Source organism: Lathamus discolor, chromosome 5 (genome assembly GCF_037157495.1).
Source record: "Lathamus discolor isolate bLatDis1 chromosome 5, bLatDis1.hap1, whole genome shotgun sequence".
Classification (NCBI taxonomy): Eukaryota; Metazoa; Chordata; class Aves; order Psittaciformes; family Psittacidae; genus Lathamus; species Lathamus discolor.
In genome coordinates, this window is record NC_088888.1 from 43,675,313 (window position 1) to 43,696,329 (window position 21,017).

Below are 21,017 nucleotides of genomic sequence, written 5' to 3' on the forward strand. Positions count from 1 at the left end.
TGTATTTTTTATAATGAAGCTAGTGAGTTATTTGGATTGCTTACATTATCTTTATTATGGGTTGGGGTTTTTTGCATTATTTTGCACAAGCCATCATGACATCTGAATCATGATTTCTGGTTTTCTATGGCATCATTAAAAAATTGTCTAGGATAAAGAAGTAAACTGTATGGCATTCCTTTAGAAACATTTCAGTTCAGTTCATTAGCATTTTGCCATTATATACTGAGATGTGTCATTTCAAATACTTTAATTCAGTTATTCTGTTGCATATTTATACAAAATCAAATGTATTATAGGAGTCTGCACCATCAAAACTATTATTTTTAACAACTGAAATTATAATGTCACATAAAAAGCCATCAAGGTAATTTGATAAAGGTTTTTATGAGTTACAGTTGGATGTGTACTATTACACTGCAGACTTTTAAACCTGCATTCATCAAGATTTGGTGTAGCTGTTTTATTATAGAACCTAAAGCAAATGTCAGGCTGACAGATCATTTAATGCTATAAACTGTGAACTCTCAATCAGTTTTCTTTTTCATTCTAGTTTTTTTGCAACTTCCTTAGCTTCTCTGAAATCAGAGTTAATGTTCCAGACAGCAATAATATTTTTGGCCAATTGTTTTAGGAATTTTTAATGCAAAATATTTAAGTTCATGTACTTTAAAAGATGTCGGTGTTTTCAAGCAGTATATTTCTATTCTCAGAGCAGGCTGACAAAATATCCCTCCTCTACAATACTAGTGAAGCAATTTATTAGCTTTCTTTTTTACTGTCTCTCTTTAGTTTTTGTAGAGATTGCTTAGCCTCAGTGCAATCTGAAATTTCGCATGTGAAGATAGGGAAAAATAAAGTTAATAAAAAAATAGGGCTTAAAAGGGATTTGAGAATAAATGCCAAGACAGCGTGGAGAACAAAGCAAAGCATTTTGGCATCCAGAATACTGTAGAAGAATGAGCAGAGTTTTACAGGAAAGTGAATTGCCACGGTTGTAACAAGCTCAGCTTTTCTTCAACAGTCAAACCAATCTGCTGAAGAATAGAGTGCAGCCGTGTGAGATGATGGCAATACAGCTGACTAATAACGCACTGATTGCAAACTTCAGACACCACAGGGTGATTTGTGTCCCTTCATTGGTGTGCTTCAAACACAGATAAAAACATTATTGGTATGTGCCAGCATACTAAGGCAATGCTTAATAGAATACATGGTATCTATTGTTTGTACTCCATATACAGACAGCAGTTCCTTTCTGCCAATTTCGTTCTTGAGTGTTGTGATCAGTGCTTTGTAGTTAAGAATGCTGCTCTTTTAGGTTTCAGCTCTATTGTTTCAAGCTGTTTTGTAATTCAGGCCAATGCCATTCCATCAGCCTGTGAAGTCTGAAAGTAATTTTTGCACTTAATAATAATGGAAAAACACAGGAAAAGACAGTGTCCTGCCCAATATTTACCACTTTCATAAAAAGAGCAGGTATTGCACTGTCTAAATTCATTCATAATGACTGATAGATGATTTGCATTTCAGACTTGCCAAAACAGTTTCTTTTTTCTGAATGGTTCCTTATGAATAGACTGATTAGCTCTCTCAGATGTTTTAATAAAAAAAATCGTCATAACAACTTTTACAGAACATAACATTTTATGAGTTATCATGAACAATATTTTGTTTCATAGAATCATAGAATAGTTAGGGTTGGAAAGGACCTTAAGATCATCTAGTTGCAACCCCCCTGCCATGGGCAGGGACACCTCACATTAAACCATCTCACCCAAGGCTTCATCCAACCTGGCCTTGAACACTGCCAGGGATGGAGCACTCACAACCTCCTTGGGCAATCCATTCCAGTGCCTCACCACCCTTACAGTAAAGAACTTCCTTCTTATATCCAATCTAAACTTCCCCTGTTTAAGCTTTAACCCATTACCCCTTGTCCTGTCACTACAGTCCCTAGTGAAGAGTCCTTCCCCAGCATCCCTATAGGCCCCCTTCAGATACTGGAAGGCTGCTATGAGGTCTCCACGCAGCCTTCTCTTCTCCAGGCTGAACAGCCCCAACTTTCTCAGCCTATCTTCATACAGGAGGTGCTCCAGCCCCCTGATCATCCTCATGGCCCTCCTCTGGACTTGTTCCAACACTTCCAAGTCCTTTTCATGCTGAGGACACCAGAACTGCACACAATACTCCAGGTGAGGTCTCACAAGAGCAGAGGGGCAGGATCACCTCCTTCGACCTGCTGGTCCCACTTCTTTTTATGCAGCCCAGGATACGGTTGGCTTTCTGGGCTGCGAGCACACACTGCAGCCGGCTCATGTTCATTTTCTCATCAACCAGCACCCCCAAGTCCTTCTTTACAGGGCTGCTCTGAATCTCTTCGCTGCCCCACCTGTAACTGTGCCTGGGATTGCTCTGACCCAGGTGTAGGACCTTGCACTTGTCATGTCTGAACTTCATAAGGTTGGCATCAGCCCACCTCACAAGCGTGTCAAGGTCCCTCTGGATGGCATTCGTTCCCTCCAGTGTATCAACCGAACCACACAGCTTGGTGTCACTGGCAAACTTGCTGAGGGCGCAGTCAGTCTCACTGTCCACGTCACCGACAAGGATGTTGAACAAGACTGGTCCCAACACTGATCCCTGAGGGACACCACTCGTTACTGGTCTCCAGCCGGACATTGAGCCATTGACCACAACTCTTTACATGCAGCCATCCAGCCAGTTCTTTATCCACCAAGTGGTCCACCTATCAAATTGATGTCTCTCCAATTTAGAGAGAAGGATATCACGCGGGACAGTGTTGAATGCTTTGCACAAGTCCAGGTAGATGACATCATCTGCTCTACCCCTGTCCATCAGTTCCATAGCCCCATCATAGAAGGCCACCATACTGGTCAGGCAGGATTTTCCCTTAGTGAAGCATTTCCCTTCAGTGAAGCAAGTTTCCTTCTCTTCCTCTTTGTTATTTGAAAAATGTATTTCATAGCACATTGAACTTTAAAAGTATGTGCGTTTTTATTTTTATTTTTATTTTTTTTTCTTAAGGTAGAACTCGATAGTTTGTCAGGCGTATTCTTTGGAACTGACTCAGGATATAAATTTAGTGAGGATGCAAGGCAGAAGTAAAATCACTGCCATTTACTGGGCTGGTAATGTAGTTTACCCCATAAATTGTATTCCAAAGACTAAAATGAATCTATTACAATTTCAAATAAACAAACAAACAGCAAAGTTAAATAATGTGTTTCACTCATAGCACTGAGTAAAGTATAAATAAGATCTGTTTTTAATTTCATTTTAGCAGGTATAAGTTAATTTTAAGCGATGAGTTATCCTATGGTCTAATAAATTGTATTATGCAATCTCCCCTTCACTTATATCTTTGGATTGAAAGTAATGTTCATAAAAAATGAGACTCTCAAACAGAGAATAATAGAATCTGTTCCCTGAAATGAACACAGGAATGACCACTGTCATGCTTTCATAGCTACCTTCATTAGTGTTCTTTCATATTCATGTTTTAGTATTCCTATAAGCAACCTCTTCATTTTGCATTCAATGTTTCTAGAGTTGTTTAATACTAGAGAGGTCACCTCCTTCCTCCAAGTGCTTTAATCTAAAAGAAATACAAGCAAGGGGTTTATCTGTGAGTTCTGAATGTGCAGGGATCAGCTCTTGCTTCCTGGTTCATTTGAAATGCAGTATTGGGCCCTCTTTCACACAGACAACAACACTTGCAGTATGGTAATTCTCACGTCCGTAAAACAGCATTCCACCAGGATAAGGGCATGAAGTTATCTGACTAGACCTATAATTTCATTTTATGTGAAGCGTTTTCCATTATCCCTCCCTCAGGCCCCAGGCATCCTGGCACTGGATCAGATAGCTGCCCCTTTCTGCAGTGTGCACCCGGCTTCCTAAGCCATTAGCAACAGGCATGGGGCTGCAGATGCTCACCTGGCTCTTGCTCTGCTCCTTGGGCAGGGTACAGCCAGCACACAAGGAGGCTAAAAAATGCTGAAAGCTCTGTAGGATGAAGCCACAGTGGACCTAATGATAAAAAAAACCCAACTCAGAATATAAAGAAAATAAATGTCTGTTTCACTGCTTTCACTGCACTTTTTAACCTGATTTTCTGAATAATATTGTTCCTCTTATAAAGTTGGAGTGTTTTCACTGTCTCCTGTTTGTTCTTTCAGGATTTGTGGATTTAACACTCCATGATCAGGTCCATCTACTGGAATGTGCCTGGCTAGAGATACTGATGATTGGCTTAGTCTGGCGCTCCATGGAACATCCAGGAAAGCTTTTATTTGCACCTAACCTATTACTGGACAGGTCAGTCTGCATGTTGCTATGAATTATTTAAGTTCATCAATTTCTACTGCAATTTTAACTCATAGTCATTTTACTGATACTACAATTTGAAAGTATTCCATAAGTTAAGCAGGGTTATAGTCGGGGAGATTGGAAAAGGAAATCTAAAAAACCTAAAAATGCTCTTGAATATGATGCTGGTAATTTATTAGACAAGTAACTCATCCAAACTTCAGCTGCTGCTGGAAGCACTTTCAAAGGCAGCAGAAAATTTCTCTTGTAATCCATACTGGTTGTTGTAAAACTAAATGAAATAAAAATTAAACATTGAACTCTAACCACTTTAATTCAGGTAATTATTTCTGCTTACCTAAAATCCTCCTACTTATTCTTAGTTATAATGGGTTTATCCAAGCAGCCATCCGAACTGTTGGAGGAAAATCATGGTAATCTCAATTGCAATCTTAATTATTTGTAGAGAGTACATGAAGATTTTATTCTTTTTTTTTCCTCCTGAAAACCAGAGTCATGTGTGTAAAACACACCTGCTTGCTGCCCTGAGCCTTTTTTAGTCATTTCTTGCTAATATGTTGTGTTTCTAAGTGAGAGAGAAAAATAGGCATCTCTGCTGTAAAAGAGTATCCTGGGTTTTAGCTGAAAGTCCTCACAAATAAAAGCAGGAAGATTGATAGACATAGAGCATATATTCTAACTATCTTAATGCAAAGTTAACTTCTCGTTTTTTCCCAGTCATGAAAAATTTCAGCCTTGGCAAAGGGTGTTAAAAGAGAACAACCAGTAATCAGGGGTTTTGGCAAATGGCTGTGGCAAATCTAGACAGTTAGTTAGGATACATTAATCCTAGCTGTTTGTAGTCTTCAGTTGACGACTATCACCCACCTAGCAGAGTTGGCAGGAGAGAGTTTATGTATGCACACTGGTCACTTCAGTGCAGAGTTTGACATCTTGGTCTAAACAGAAGGTAGAGAAAGAACTGAGGAGATAGAGTATATGGTGAGGCATCTATGAGCTGAGCAAGCTTCTTATCACTGAGATGCAGAGGCAGTGAGCTGCAGCAGACAGATGGCAACAGAAAGTCAAAGGCAGGGCCTTCAGCTACTGCAGACATTAGCTGGTGGCTGAATGAATGGACTAGCTGACCCCTGGTGGTCCCTTCCAATCTTAGGAATTCTGTGATTTTAGTAAAATACTAGTGATAATGCCTAACAGTATAAAATACAATATTTCATAAGAATAGAGAAGTATTTATATTTATTGCCTTAGAAAAAAAACCCTATTCCACATGAGATGTGAGCTATGGAGCTAGATATGTATAAAATATATTCTTATTTTGTATACAGAATATATCTGCTTGTCTAAATGCAAGTATAGTCTTCTGAAGGAAACAACAGTTTTAAAATTATTTCTTAGTGTACATAAGAAGTAAAATTTAAACTGTAGAAAATTAAGCACAGCATATTATTGAAAACTACTATAAATCGTAATATGGATTCCAAAGACCAATCCATCTTTTCCACATTCCATGGTACAGGCTGTGAAAAAAAAATTGAAACTGAAGAGCAGAGTCAGAGTAACATTTTTCCTCCTCATAGCTGGGAAAAAAAGCTGGGGAAACATTGGAAACTTTGGTCTTCCTCAACTAAAATTCTCCATGCTCTGTATAAAATGGAGTTTGAGCACTTGATTCACGCAGATTAAGCCAGCTCCACTGGTTTATATAAAACAATTGCATGCAACTGGAACTGCATATTACTTTAGGGCTTAAAAATCAATTAACTTAATAATCAAATCAGACTCTGTTTTCTGACTTTCAAACAAGACTATTTCTAAAAATGTAGATCTATTGCATCTTCTCATTTTCAAGTGACAAGAAATATGTTTCTAAGGCACTATATACATGGCTCACTCTACTTGGTAGGGTCATTTACTGAAATTAAATCAATAAAATACTCGACCCTGGGGACCACTGATAGGCTAATTAGTTAACTGTTGACTTACTAGTTAATTAGTGCTAACAATAGTGCAATATGCTAATTTGATTTCAGCAAGTTGCCTTTCGAAAAAGGGCAAAAGTGTGTTTGTCAGATTTGAGAGAGCAGGTCAGAGACTGATCCAAAGCCTGTTTGACTCAATGGAGTCCTTCTACTGCATCAAGTTTTGCGGCAAATACCACAAGAGAGCAAATGATTGTTGATCTAAATAATGAAATCATCTGACCGAATGGCTAAAATAAAGGAAAAGATGGATGCTGTAGCATAATTTCCTTTCATCTATTCTCTCCTTACCCTTCAGCGTGTTCTTTACAGGGTACTCTTTTTTGTTTTCATCCACAGCACTCTGTCCTGAATCCCCATCACACTTTCCCTGTTACCTGATCTTTAGGGTTAACAGCATCTGCATATATTCATTTAGTTGCTGTTTATAATGCAGAGTCACCAACAACAGATGGTAAAACCTTAATCTCTCTAACCTATGTTTTTAGGGACTTTTTGCAAATTCAGTATTGTTAATATGGAGCTTTACCAAGTTTTGTGTATGCCTTTAGCTCTCTGTGTTCATTCTGAGGCAGACATCTTCTCTGATTTGCACATCCCTTTCATTTTTCACATTAGGGCTTCTCTTGTCTCTAACAAATTCTTTTGGTTTAGAAACTTGGAGATAAGTGGTCCTTTCTATACATACATGCATAAAGCTCAGGTCATGTCAAGTTTTATTATGCAACTTTTTTACCTTTTGGCTAAATAAATACTGTCTTTTCTTGTTCATATCTTTCTGAAATGTCATAGAAATAGCATTCCCACTTTGCTCTTCTTTTGAACAAATCTGATTTTTCTTCTCCTGGCTCATTCTGTCTACTAGGATCATATTAAACATGAGCTTGTCTTGTCTCTGAAGATCTTTTAGAGACTGTATAATTCTGTGAGCATCTACTTGTTACATTTTCAGATAAATGAAGATATATAGATAACCTCTATAATTTTCGTATGTAGCATTTCACACTTGGAAGACTCCTTGAAAATATCTGTAAAGCATCCCTTTGTTATTAAGTTCTCTTTTAAAATTTTGGTTTGCTTATAAAAAAGATTATACAACAATTAAGTTGCCAGTATGTGTAGACTAATATCATTCTGTATGGATGAATATCATCACATTGTCCCTTTCTATTCCCACTCTGCCTTGTAATTAGATAGAGTATTCTGTGAGGTAATGCACCCTTTCTTATTCTGTTATTATACAGAAGCACTTGTGCCTTGTTCAAAATCAAGACTTTTAGCAGTCTGCCAGTTAGATATAATTGATACATTTTTTACAGTGTATAAATGATGCTATTAAAAAACTTCAAATGACAATAATTATAAATTAGAAAATAGGCCCAATCAGGAAATACAATGGCACACTCACAGTACTTGCAATTAATGTACAGGACTGGACTCATTGAAAGCAACCCAGGCTAAATGCAAAACTTTCATATTCTGTTTTTGAAGGTTGCTATCTTGTATAAGAAGAAGTAAAGGCTTAAGTTTCTAATGGGACATACCAGATGTTTCCTGTCTGGAGCAGTCCCAAGAAACTAGGCTTTAAAAATGTCATTAGAGCAAGGCTGAAATTTGTCAGGCCTGACAATAGGCTGTTTATAATCTTGAAGAAAATGTAATGTTTCTTCATGAATAAGAAAACCCTATTTTATTACATTTTAAAAGGATTTGTTGCATTCATGTATCATGCTGATCAGAGGTTACTTGAAGGTTTCAAACGTAACTGTAAAGAAACTCATGGTAGAAATAGCTGAATTGCTTACTTGAGGTGGATGACTTCTCATCTGAAACATCCTCAGTATCAGCAAAATGGGAAACATAGGGCTGCATTTTAAAAAAGGTGGGTGAAACCCCTGTTCAGTAAGACTGGTGACCATTGTAAGGAAACTGATGAGATACCATCTAAAGAAGAAAGGTTGAGGTGTGAATAAACATGACATAATGGCAAAGAGTCCTGATGCACTTTGTAAGGGAAAGCCATGCATCATGAATACATTGGAGATCTTTGAAGAATTAACAAGCAAGTGAATGAGGGAGAACTTGTTGGATTTCCAAAAAGTATTAAACAGGATACAAATTGTACGTAGGCAGATGTGTACTGTTGCATACAGAAGAATGATCATAATCTTCATAACCTGCATTCTGAATTATCTTTCTGCATCACTTTACAGTAGTCAGTTCTGTGGAATCAGCAGTTCTTTGGTCTCCAGCAGTCAAAAGGCAAATAGACTGCAACTTTCCTATCCCCAGGAATCGTTGCAACAGGGAAAAGAAACAGTACAGATCATTGTTACTCCCCTGTTTAAATCTGTGCTCCACCTATGCTTGAAACACCATGCCTTTCTGATTTTCCTTATCTTAACAGGAATATTTCAAAAACCAGGAAAGGTACCCGATGGGTTTCATAACCAGTCAAAGAAAGAGAGTACAAGGACTAAATAGACTGGCTTTTCTCCCTGTGATGCTCAATAGAAGGGAAACAAAATAGAGAGGATAGGAGTTGCATAAAGTCACAAACTTGTTGAGAATCCATTCAATCCAATGTATGGTAATCCACAAGTTACTATCTCTTCCAATCTAGTACTAGAGGCAATCATTTGAAATCAGCAGATCCAAATGCCTATACGCTTCGCCTAGAGCTAAATATACCTTTAACATGAGCCAGTATGGCTATTCTCATGTTACGTTCTAGTGTTATTTTCTTATCCTGATTGCAAAAAGAGTCCAGCAACAAAAAAAAAAACAAAACAAAAAACAAACAACAAAAACCAACAGTGCGAGAACTTACAAAATTTCAGTTTAGTCAGTATTTCCCTGTTTCTGTCAGGTTATTTCCTTTTTCCTATGGAGAAATCTAATCTGTTTTTCAGGTTTATGTTTGGGTTTGTTTTTTTTTTTTTTTAATCTGTAGTTCACTGTATCTTCTGGAGAGCTTTATCTTTCAGATGAAGGATGAAGAATTTTCCCTTGTCTGACTTTCTAATGCAGAAGGCTATCAATCCCCTTAAACTTCAGCTAGCACGAGTAGGATAAAGACTTAGAGCATTCTCTGTATGACTGGGCAGCTGAATAATTTACTGCCTTCATAGCTTTTGTCTCAAAGTTTCTCACCACATCTAAAAGGAATCTTTCAAGTTTTCTGTGGAAATAGTGCTTTCCAGTGTTTTGATAGAGAGAAGATTAGATACAATAGAAAAGCTTCAGGATGAAATCTGAGTGTGTTTTAGTAGTCACTCACCTTGTAAAATGTTCCAAATGCCTGAGGACATCACACCTGTCTGTCACTTGAGTAAACGCATGACAGTTTTTTGGTACAGAGTAATTGTGGATGCATTAATTACCATTGAGTTATTAGAAAAATGGAAGCAAAGTGGTCACAGATACTTAATTCAGAATGCTTCATTAGTGACCTGCTGCTCTTATTTATTTCAAAGGGGAAAAGCCCATAGTCCTGTCAACAGCTATATCCAAACCTGTACTTCAACTTAAATTTGAAAAACAATTGTACATTTTCATCCTATCTTTAATAGTAATAGATTCTGTGCTGGAAACCCAACTCAATCATCTTGTTGTCAGACTACTTACCTGATAGAGCTAAGCAGATCAATTCGGAAAAAGTTAAGGAATCTTTTGAAATAGTTTAATTTCTCTTTCATTTTTCACTTTATTGCTGGATTTTGAGGTGCATTATTATATTGCAGACCCCACAGAATGAAAGAAATAAATTATAAGAGACAGAATTATACTTCTTAAATAATGCACAAAGGTAATTTATGTTTATTGCAAATCTGTCTTTACTGTGCCTTGGAGCAAAATTCAAAGACTAACCAATTTTGTAATTCAAACAACTAAATGTAAATCAGAAATACCCTTCTAGATTCTGAGGAGCTGCTGCTTAATGATAAAAAATATTAACTCTTAAAAAAAAAAGAAAAAGAAATACAAAAGAAAAGCCCCTCTCATTATGATCTTCCCAATTTTCAGCTCTCAGCAAAAGAGGTTTCCTGGGTGGGTCTGTAGGCACAGAACAGAAGTTGTCAGTGAGAATGAAATAATTTCTGGATACAAGATGGCTCCTACACAAGTTCTAAGATTTCTGGTTCATCTAGTCACTCTGACCTTGGAAGCTCAGGCCTCAGTTCTAGGTCATGTTGAATTGTGATGCTGATCTTTCCAAAATTAAATTTGCTTTGCTCAAAATTAAACTTTCTTTGCATTTCTGGTATGAAGAGAATTTTGAAATATTTTTGGCTCTAAGGTGATTCAGACTGAATGTAAATTAAACTGAAGAAGGCCTTCCTGTCAACAAGAATAACATTTTTTTTTCAGCCAATTATTGTAATTTTATTATTCCCAAATGGAGAGCCTTCATGAGAAATCTGTAATCTAAATGTCTCAAATGCAACAAAAAACAGATCAGTTTTGTTAGAATTATTATAACAGCATAAACAGATTTTTCCTATCTGACATTTGTGGATCCATTTCACATAATATTATACTAATAAAAAATCATTAAAAAGGTACTTAATTGTTAAATGACTGTGTTTCAGGTCTGATTGACTACTTTTGAAATAAGTGAGAAATCTGGTCTAGTGGAAGGTGTCCCTGCCCATGGCAGGGGGGTAGGAGCTACATGATCTTTTAAGCTCCCTTCCAACCCAAACCATTCTATGATTCTATGAAATTTATAGCATACTCTTCCTTTATCTGTCTAGGTAAATGATCCTCTGTTGATCTAGTCAGGAAAGACACTTAGACTTTTGGTTCCGAGCTAGCTCAAGTAGAAGCCAAAAGAGACAGAAGAAATAATTAGCAGACCTCAGAGGGTGACAGGCTGGACATTTTGTCAGTACTGGAAGAGGCAGGAATTTCCTGTTTGAGCCTAAGGTTCAATCCTAATTGTTGCTTTGCTGATGTAGACGAGAGTGCAGGGTGAAAACTGCTGCTGTGTGTGGGCAACCATTTTTTTTCACCTGTTTTGGGAAATAATGATGCCAATGGCAGTAACCCAAGGGGCTGGTTGTATGAAAGGGCATAAATAAAACTGCCCAGTTCAGTGGAGGAAAAGAGCATTTCTCTTAGGGGTCCCTTCTGCTCCTGCCTCTTTTCCTCCCTCAAAATTATGTTTGGAACTTGTGTTTCAGTTTTACTTCTTCTTTGGCAAATGTCGGTTTCAAGAAACTCTTGAAGGGAAAAAAGCTTGATTCCATGTTGAATTATGCTAATTCCAGTCCAGTACTTCTCCAATTGCACAGCTGTGATTGATTCTCAGACTGTGATTCATGTGTTGACACTAATGGCACATATTTTTGATTAAGTAGCCAAAAATATTGCATTTGTTTAAACAGCTAGAAATACAGTAACAGTGCTGTAAATCAATTGAAAAGGATTTTGGTGAACTACCCCCCATACCTCCTAAAAAAAAAAACAAAACAGCAAATTTAATACTTGAAGGAAACTTCCTGAAAAATGCAGATACTCTCGCTTTAGGTTTCCTCCCTCTGAATTTGTTTCCTTACCTCTGGGCAGATAGACATTCTTTCTTGCCTATGCCATGACAGAATAAATTAATGAATTAGAAGTAAATCCAACCAAATATAATAGAAGTATGAGAATGAGATGTAAGGAAGATAAAATGCTGAGAAGATATGCACTAAGAATGAATAGACTACAATAAATAAAAAGGTTTGTACTCATTCCAAGCCTTTCTCCAAAATACAATCCATGCTTAAACTGAAGTGATTTTAAATTATGAGAAAGCTGGGTTAACATTCACATCTTATTTTTCTTCTATGTTTTATATTCTGTGCCAGATTTATGGATAAAGTGAAGCCAAAATACTGTAATACTGGGGGGGGGGGAGGGGGGGGGAGGAAGGGGGAAGTGGTTGTTTTTTACCAGTGCTTTAGTACATAAACGATTATTTGTATGATTTAAGGATTGCTTTTATTCTTATTCAGGTGCCGACTGAATGTTTGGATTCTTGTTTAAAAAGCTCTATACCAGTAATAAATCCTTGCCTCTAATGGTACCCTCTGAAACTAAACTCTTTCAGGAACCTCTTCAGCAATTTACTGTAGACACAAAATTTTTGTTGCAGATCATCTAGTCAAAACGTGCTTCTTGAAGCAAGACCACTGCCAACACCATCTTAGGCGAGCTGTGTCTTTGCTTAGCTTTCTTGAAAGTCACTAAGAACGGAGAAGACACATCCTCTTTTGGTAGTTTTTTCAGGATTGCGCTGCACTCCTACAATCCAGCCCGAACCTTTCAAGCTGTAGTTTATAGCAGTTGCCTTTTGATTTAACACTTACTGCTCCTGAGAAGACTTTGTTATAACCTGTTTGTAATGCCCATTCAAGCTGTTTTGACTGTCCCCTACCCTACATACTTTACTTTCTTCTCATCAGATCAAACAGATCCAGTCACTCATTCCTTCTTGCAGGCCACATGCTGCATGTCCCTGATCATCTCCACAACGCAAGGAGACATCTAACATAGTTCTTGAGCTGAGGGGCCTGAAATTGGGCCCTCGTAGTCTGCATAGTCTCAGCAGCACCAAGCAGAGGTGGAGGAAATATAATTTCTCTTGATCTTCCAGCCACATTCTTCCTAACATAATTTGCATGCGATTTGCCTTATCCACAAAGAGAGAATGCTGTTGGCTTATATTTTACTTGGTTTCCATTTTCAAGAAGAGCTGTTGCTCAGCTCTCGGTACAGAATTCATAATGATTCTCATTGTTGAACTTCATGAGGTTTCTGTTGGCCCACTCCTCCAAGATCCCTCTAGCACTGAGGCTGTTCTACATAGTCTATCAACCAAACACCAATTTTCTATCATCCACAAGCTGAAGCTCTATCTTTTATCATCACCCAGATTATTGAGAAATATATTAAACAGCACTGGCTCCAGAGTCAACCTGTGGAGTACTTACTACCTACCAAAAAAATAGGTGCTGTGATTACAGCTACACTTAGTGTCTGGTCATCCAGCCTGTTTTCCGCTCATGTCTGTCTGCTCAGCCTGTACTTCCATGGCTTAACATATGATTAGAATGCTTCAAACCAAAAGCCTTACTACAGTTGATTTATCCTTCGTCAACCACCTTCCCACTGATCATTTAACTGTTTCATCATAGAGCAAATCAGGTTGGTCAAGCACAATCTGGTTTACTAGATCCTCCATGATTTTGTCAAAGTTGAGTTATCCTTCTACTGTTTGTCAGGGACCTCTTTCAATCTCTGTGATTTTTTTAATGTGATAGGTAGTAGCCCAATGGATACATTGACCAGCTGTTTCAGCACCCTGAAATGAAACCCATTTGGCTTCAAAGTCTGGAATTACTCTTCAGAGTAGTTACTGATTCTCTAATTCCCTAACCTGTCAATATGCTTCTGATGGTTTTGCCAATGAAATCTGACGCACACACACACAAAAGAATAGCTATTCAGTGTTTCAGTCTGTTCCATATAGTCAAGTCACCAGGCTTTCTCCCCTATTCATCAACTGAAATTACATTTGTTACTGCCATACTTGTAAAATCCCTTCTTAATACCCTCTGTGGCCCTCCTTAGTTTCAGGCATAAACGTTCACAGTGTTTTGGTACTCCTCCTTTGTTGCTTGCTTTTATTTCTATTTCTTATATGTTCTTCTGCCTTTTAGTTCAATAAGGGACTCCTTGTTTAGCCAAGTGGATCTTCTGTTGAAATACCTCATCTTCCTCTATGATGGGATGTGTTTGTTCCTGAGCTCTCTCAAGTTTTCCTTAAAATATTGCTACTTGGCTTGACACTTCTCCCCATCATGTCTCCAAGAATATTCTGCCAAAAAAATTCCTATATAAACTGCAGTCTGTTCTTCTGAAACCCAGAGTTATATTTCTGTTATTTGCATTTCCAGTCTAACTCTGGATCCTGAGTTCAATCACATCTCATGGTTGCTACAGCCAAATTTCCTATCTGTGGCCACATTCACCAGCAATTTCTCATTGTTTGTGAGGAGAGGGTCAATAGAGCATTGCCCTTCCTTGGCCACTGTACTGTTTGCATTGGGAAGTTATCATCAACACAGTTCAGAAACTCCTGGATTACTTGCACAATGCTATGTTGACCTTCCAGTCAATGGTTGCAGTCTATCTATGTAAATATCCTCCACAAGACTGTAGACCTGTGATTGGGAGACTTATATCTATATTATAGAATATAATAATAATAATAATTAATAATGTTATTTCTAGAAAGACATATCCACTTTATACTCTTGGTCAGACAGAGGATGTGAAAGTTGTCCCTGCAGCTTTCTCTCAATTATACCTTCACTGTTTCCTAACCTACTTTTATGATTAAGAACATATGCTGTGACAAGCCTTGTTTAGAGGCTTTGTCACCAAGTTCTAATTCTATTTGTTAAGATGACCTTCCCTCTCCTGGTCTGGTGGATGCCATCCATTCTTTGCAATGCCTTGTTATCAAATGAAGTACCATGATCAAAGAAGCCAGAGAGACAACAAATACACTGTCAGGCTTTGGTCTGATGGGTGCATCTGTGTCTACTTTCTGAAATCTAGAAACTTTATCGATGACCAGGAAGAGGAGATGAAATGCACTGTCTTCAAATCTGTAGGTGACACCAAAATAGGGGCTGCATTGATGTGCTCGAGGGCAGAGATGCCACACAGATAGACCTAGACAGGCTGGGGGAACGGCCTGATAGGAATCTCATGTAATTCAGGCAGGAGAAATGCACCTTTACCTGTAATAGACTTAATTCACTGCTACTGTTAAAGCTGGGGCCTAAATAGCTGGGGAACAGTTCTGTGTGAAAAGGACCTGGGGTGCTGGTGAACAGCAATCTGTGCATGCACCAGTACTGAAAATGGCAGCAATGAAGTCCGACACTACCTGGGGCTGTATTAGTGGTAGTGTAGGCAGTAAAACAAGGGAATTGATTATTCGGCTTTTATTTTGTAGTCATTAGACCATATCTGGAATACCACATTCAGCTTTGCACCCCTCCCTGCAGGAAAGCTGTTAATAAACTCCAGTAAACCTAGTGGAGAGACACCAAGATAGGACCACATGCCCTGTGGGTGAAAGAAGTGAGTTTATTCAGCTTGAGCAAAAGCCTGGGGAAGAGATAGCTTTTGAGCATGCCTAATCTAAAATCTGCAGGAGGTTATCAAAGTTCTTTATTAAGATGCACAATGGAAGACTGAGAAACAGAAGACATAAATTGAAACAAAGGAAGTTCTTGCTGGATATAGGAAAGAAAAAAACACATGATGTTGAAAATAATTAAGCTGAAAGAGGCTGTGCAATCTCCATCTTTGGAGGTTTTCAAGACCAGACTTGCATAAAGCCTTAATTGAGCTGACCCGTCTTTGAATGGAGGTTGCACTAAAGACATCTTGAGTTACCTTCCAGCCTTGACGATGCTGTGATTCCGTAAACTTACTGAAGTTAATACATGTAGTACTTTTATGCAGTAATTAAAGACATTAATTCACATGCTTTAACTTTCCTGAACATATTCCAACAGCCAAGTGTTAAGGACCCTTCTGAGAATACACTCTGAAACTTTGCAGTAAATGAGCTTTTATTGTTTCATTATCAGTTAAGCTGAGAGTACACAAAGACAACAGTGCGATGGTGGGATAAGGATAATTTTCAAATCTATTGCTTAATTTGTCCTCTGGGAAAGTTATCGAGGCCTTCCTATCAACTGGACATACAGCTGTGAAGATTCTATCAGCTGATTCTATCAGCTCATGTTAGAAAATTAGAAGGCAATTTAAGAAAACTGGAGATTCCCATTTCAGATTGTTTTTGCTGGTTAAGAAGGAAAATCAGTATTGTAGCCTAGATATATATAAAAAAATTGGTTAGAAGCCACTGTTTCAAAGATACTAAGCTCGTGCAGTTCCTATTGATTTTAATGGAGCAGGATCTGCTGTGTAACTTTGAAAATAAAAAAGGAGTTTCTTAATTGTTGCTTGTATACAGGAATAGCCGAAGCTAGTTATTTAACTTTAGCTAAGGTTCTTAGATCTACCTAAAGAAATACTCCTCTTTGTCTTACACAGTACCCTGGTATTTCACACACAGTGGAGAGCTAAGCAAATGAGGTTAGGAAGTATTTAGATTCTCTTAAATTTAATCATTTTTATTTCTCATCTACCATATGAGCTCATTTGGTGGGAAATAGATACACATGGAGACTCAAGCGTATGAACTATGTGTTGCAGGACTAGAGATTTTTGTCCAGAAGTTGTGCTTGTCAACAAGAGGATCTTGATTGGAATATCAATCTTGTAAATTACAGTCCATTGAATCATTTTTGTAACAAGTTGGGTATAATTCTTACTTTCTATCAAAATATCTTTTCCATCCTATGAATCATCATTACGCATTTGAAGAGGTCTCATTTTACAAATAATTTATTATTTCTTTTTTAAATTGTGGTCTTAACTATGCAAATTTTGCAAATTGTTCAGACTACATAGTATTTTGAACTGTTGTGAATACTGGCTGACAGTGGTTTGATGGGTCTTAGGAAGCAAGAAAATGTCTTAGCCAGACATGAGAATGTAGGGTTTTCTTAATATAGGCTACTTGCCATATTATTCATTTCTTCTTACTTTTCATTTCTACATAATCCTAAAATTCTAAATCCTTAAACTAAGCTTTAATGGGGCATTAAGTGAGGCACTTCAGGAGAGCTCAGCAGGCAGCTGCCTGGTGAACCCATAGGGATCTAAGGCAAGAAGGAGCAACCCATTTTCCTTATTAAATATACTTACGTACTATTTCCATTTCCAAGGCTGGATTATCTCTTTCTCACAGAAAAATCAGAGGACATACGCTGTTGTAACAACAATTGGAAATCTTGCTTGAGACTCTGCATTTTCAAATGCAACTGTATTTTAACCAGCATCTTACTGGCTTTTTTAAGGGTGTATCTCTCACTTTGTTTTCTCAATATTGTTCCTCTTTGTTTAAGTATCTCTGAAAACAGGTGAAATACCTTCTGTCATATGCCCAGGTCACTGGCTTATAGGCACTGCTCTGGGATAAGGGAGATAGAGATTCAATTTCAAGCACTGAAAGAAGCTGAATAAGGATTTGAACTTGAAAGAAGATAGGTGCACAAGTGTTCACAGACACCCTCTTTTCTTCTTTGATTCAGTTTTAGGTTTAAACATGATTGAAAAGTGCAAAGAATTCTCTCAGGCTGTAGTCAGAAAGGAAGATGTCTGCTTTGTCTGAGGGTCCGGTGTGGGCTGAGACATTAGCTACAGTCTCAACAGTATGGTATATCAGGACTTAGGCAGGTGTGTCTATGCTGGTAGTCAGTGTTAGACTAGGAGATGCTCAGTCTGTATTTGTGTTACAAATGATAGTGAAATTTGAATAATTTGAATTTTCTTTTGCATTTTGTATAGCATTGATTTTCAAAATTTCATAAAAGGTATAGCTAAAAAATAATGTATCTTTAAACAGCACTCATTAAGTGATCAGATTGTCTTACATGATAAAATTTCACTTAGGAAGTCCTAATAAAAGGAAAACTAGGTAGGTAGGTTTTGGTAAAAGGTAGCAATGTAAATAATCTAAAATTCCATGACCAGAAAATCTGCAGGCTAAACTTTCATAAAAAATAATCTGCATTAATTGTTGAACTTGAGGTTTTGTGTACCAGATGAAATTTAGTGAGCAAGAATTCCTAGTATCATGACCAAAGTGAGGAGGTTAATTGCCATTACTAGTGAACACTTTTGAGATTTCATAGGCTTTAGGTTTGTTTAATGCTGTAATGTAAAAAGTTATCTGATTTGTGGAATGAAATGCTAGTTTTGATCAGACTCAGTCATACAGATGAGATTTTGGCTTCGTAAGTCCTTCCTGAGCTCATGAAGGAAGGACTTCATTGACAAGTATTTTTTAATGGAGATATTAAGAAAAATTATTTTTTTTTAAGAAGACATAAAGAAAAATGGGAGAAGCATTCTGGAACATTACAGCTTTCAAGGCCAGGTAGAAAAAACTACAAAACATTAGGGAGGGAGAAATGCAAAGTACTTGGACTATTTCAGTTAAAGGAAAAAAAAAAAAGAATTAGGAAGAGGAATCAAAGTAATGCTAACAGAACACACACACACAAGGAATAAAAACGTAGTTCTGAACAAATCTTTTCCTCAATGTAAATATTTGGTTGAATCAATCATCTCATACCTTCCACCCCAGTAATGCCCTGGTGATGAGTTTACAAAATTGACATTTTGAGGGGTAATATATTGTTTACTTATTAATTTTCTGTGGGGTACTGGGAACTCTGCTTTTGTAATCACAACTCTGGTTTTGTAATCACACATACACCAAATAAGCATAGAGTATTAAGTCTAGTACTAGCTAGTGAACTGATGAAATCACATTGAAGAGGAATGATCCAGGGGAATGAAAAGTTCATGCTGCCACCAGGTTAAAGCTGTGAATATCTCCCCCTTGATGGTATTCACACAGGAATCAAGGGAAATGTGTAGAGGGCATGGTGGAAATCTTTGACATGCTGCTGGCTACTGCTGCTCGGTTTCGTATGATGAACCTTCAAGGGGAGGAATTTGTGTGCCTTAAGTCCATCATCCTGCTCAATTCTGGTAAGTGGTGTGCTTTGCTGTGCCTCGGGTAATTGCAGTTGCTTCCTGCATGTGGTTGAATGCTGCTTGTTGTCCCTACTGATGTTTTCATTCTGAGACAGCAGCAATCAAAAGTGGGGCTGTCAACAGAGATGAAGGCAGAACCACCACGCAGGGACAGAAGCAGGGAAACATTTTGAGTGGGTATAGGCGGGATCCGCTAACAATGCAGTGAGTACCTCATATGCTGTGTACAGCTGATGTGAAGAGTGATCAGAGCAGTGTTTTGAACTAGGTGATGGCAGGCCTTAAAGATCTGGTTACAAGACACTGAGTAACTGGAGCCACACATAAGGGAATCCAAAGGTAATGCTTGTAAAGCTATGCCTCCCTTTTGGTAGTGACAAAATAAAAAGGAAATTATGGCAAAAATGTGGCCACATTTATTGTGGTTTAGTTTGTATTAAAATACAGGCGTCAAAACCTGATGTCATCACCTTCCACTTCCTTATTTATGAGTATTTCTGGGCTGTAAATCTCCTTCTGAAGTACACTTCAAAAATAGGTGGCTAAATAGTAAGTGTAGGTATAGATATAAATATGTAAGGTTAGCTGACTTTGATTCTGCACTGAAAAAAGAAAATTCAAGTTGAGGCATGTGACAGAAAATATCTGTTGCACACCAGAGGATCCTTTTCTGTTTGAAATGAGAAAAAACTCCAGATAATTTATGTTTAAGTGCAGAAAGGAGCCCCATGGTGTTCTCGTGGAAACGATAGAGGTCTAAATAATGTAGGCACCAAAGAAAAAATTTTAGACTCAATTTTCTGCTAAGATGTTACCTAATGCTTAAAGATGCCACTTTCCCAAAACTGATGATTTATCCACTTGTTCTCCCCTTTTCTTGTAGGTTTGAACTTGTAGATAGATAGCATCAGCTTCTAAACAAAACAGATGTGGAGGGCTGTATGTCCCTTTTATCTTGTGGTTTAACAGATTGCTTGCCCAAGTTGCATGAAACACAAATTGTAAACACAGCAGACTTTGATTTATTGATCGGGCACTTCTTCCTTTATGGAAACTTGGACATGGTCTACCAAAAAAATAAAAAAGGCAAAATTATGTGTTTATACAATCAAATGCAATATATTTCATTTATGTTCTATGAGTTATTAATGTGGTTCAGGTTTTGTTGTAATTGTCATCAATTAACAAAAAGTGACATCTGAGGCAGGCACCTGGCATATTAGGAATGAAGGGTTGCTGTTCTTATTTTGGATGGCAGGATGTGAAATTGTAATTATTGTTTGACATTTTATTTTCCTTTTATTGTACTGATAATTAGAATATTTCCTAGAGTTAAGTGTTCTTCCTGTAAAGGGATGCTCCTCCAGATTTTTAGCTAATATGTTCAAATGTAATTATCCTCTTACATAAATATAGAACATGTAATTAATTTATATAAATATTGAAATAAAATTAGACAATATAGAATTTTGAATAAACCTCATTAGATGTTCATGTCTTAAACACGAAGACTTCAAGCCATAGAGATTTTGTGCCACTGCTGTATTTAATATCGATCCAGAAAACTAAATCTGTGATTTAGAAAAACTTTTCCAGGCAGGTATCAGCAGATTTCCTTTATAAACACATCTCACTTTATTAATGGAATTTTTTGTTTCAAGATTCCCCTAAGGAAAAAAGATTTATATATAAAAAAAATCAAGTGATATCAGTTATACTCACAGTCATATTTCCTTCTGCACATAAGTGAGGCTAGAAGATACTGGATCTTGATTTCTCCAACGTTCTTATTCAGCAGGTTGGAATCAGTGGTGCTCTTTACAGTAGAAGGTCAGAGTTGATCTGATGAGTTGATAAATTATCTGATTTTGGGTGTGACCTCTTTTTTTATGTTAAATGAAACTGCATGGATGCTCAGAAGTCTGGTATTTTTACAAGAGTCTTGACGGTGGCAGATCAGAGGGCATGGGGTGGGTT

General features: G+C 37.5%; 1 protein-coding gene across 6 annotated transcripts in view; it reads left to right on the forward strand.

The window, feature by feature from the left end:
* The window catches only part of ESR1 (estrogen receptor 1), a 192,893-nt gene that overhangs the window by 160,313 nt on the left and 11,563 nt on the right, over positions 1 to 21,017 (forward strand). For all 6 annotated transcript variants that reach the window (XM_065680586.1, XM_065680585.1, XM_065680588.1 and 3 more), the window contains exons 6-7: positions 4,203 to 4,341; positions 18,901 to 19,034. In XM_065680586.1, the coding sequence (XP_065536658.1) occupies positions 4,203 to 4,341; positions 18,901 to 19,034 (273 nt within the window). The remainder of the gene's footprint in view (positions 1 to 4,202; positions 4,342 to 18,900; positions 19,035 to 21,017) is intronic.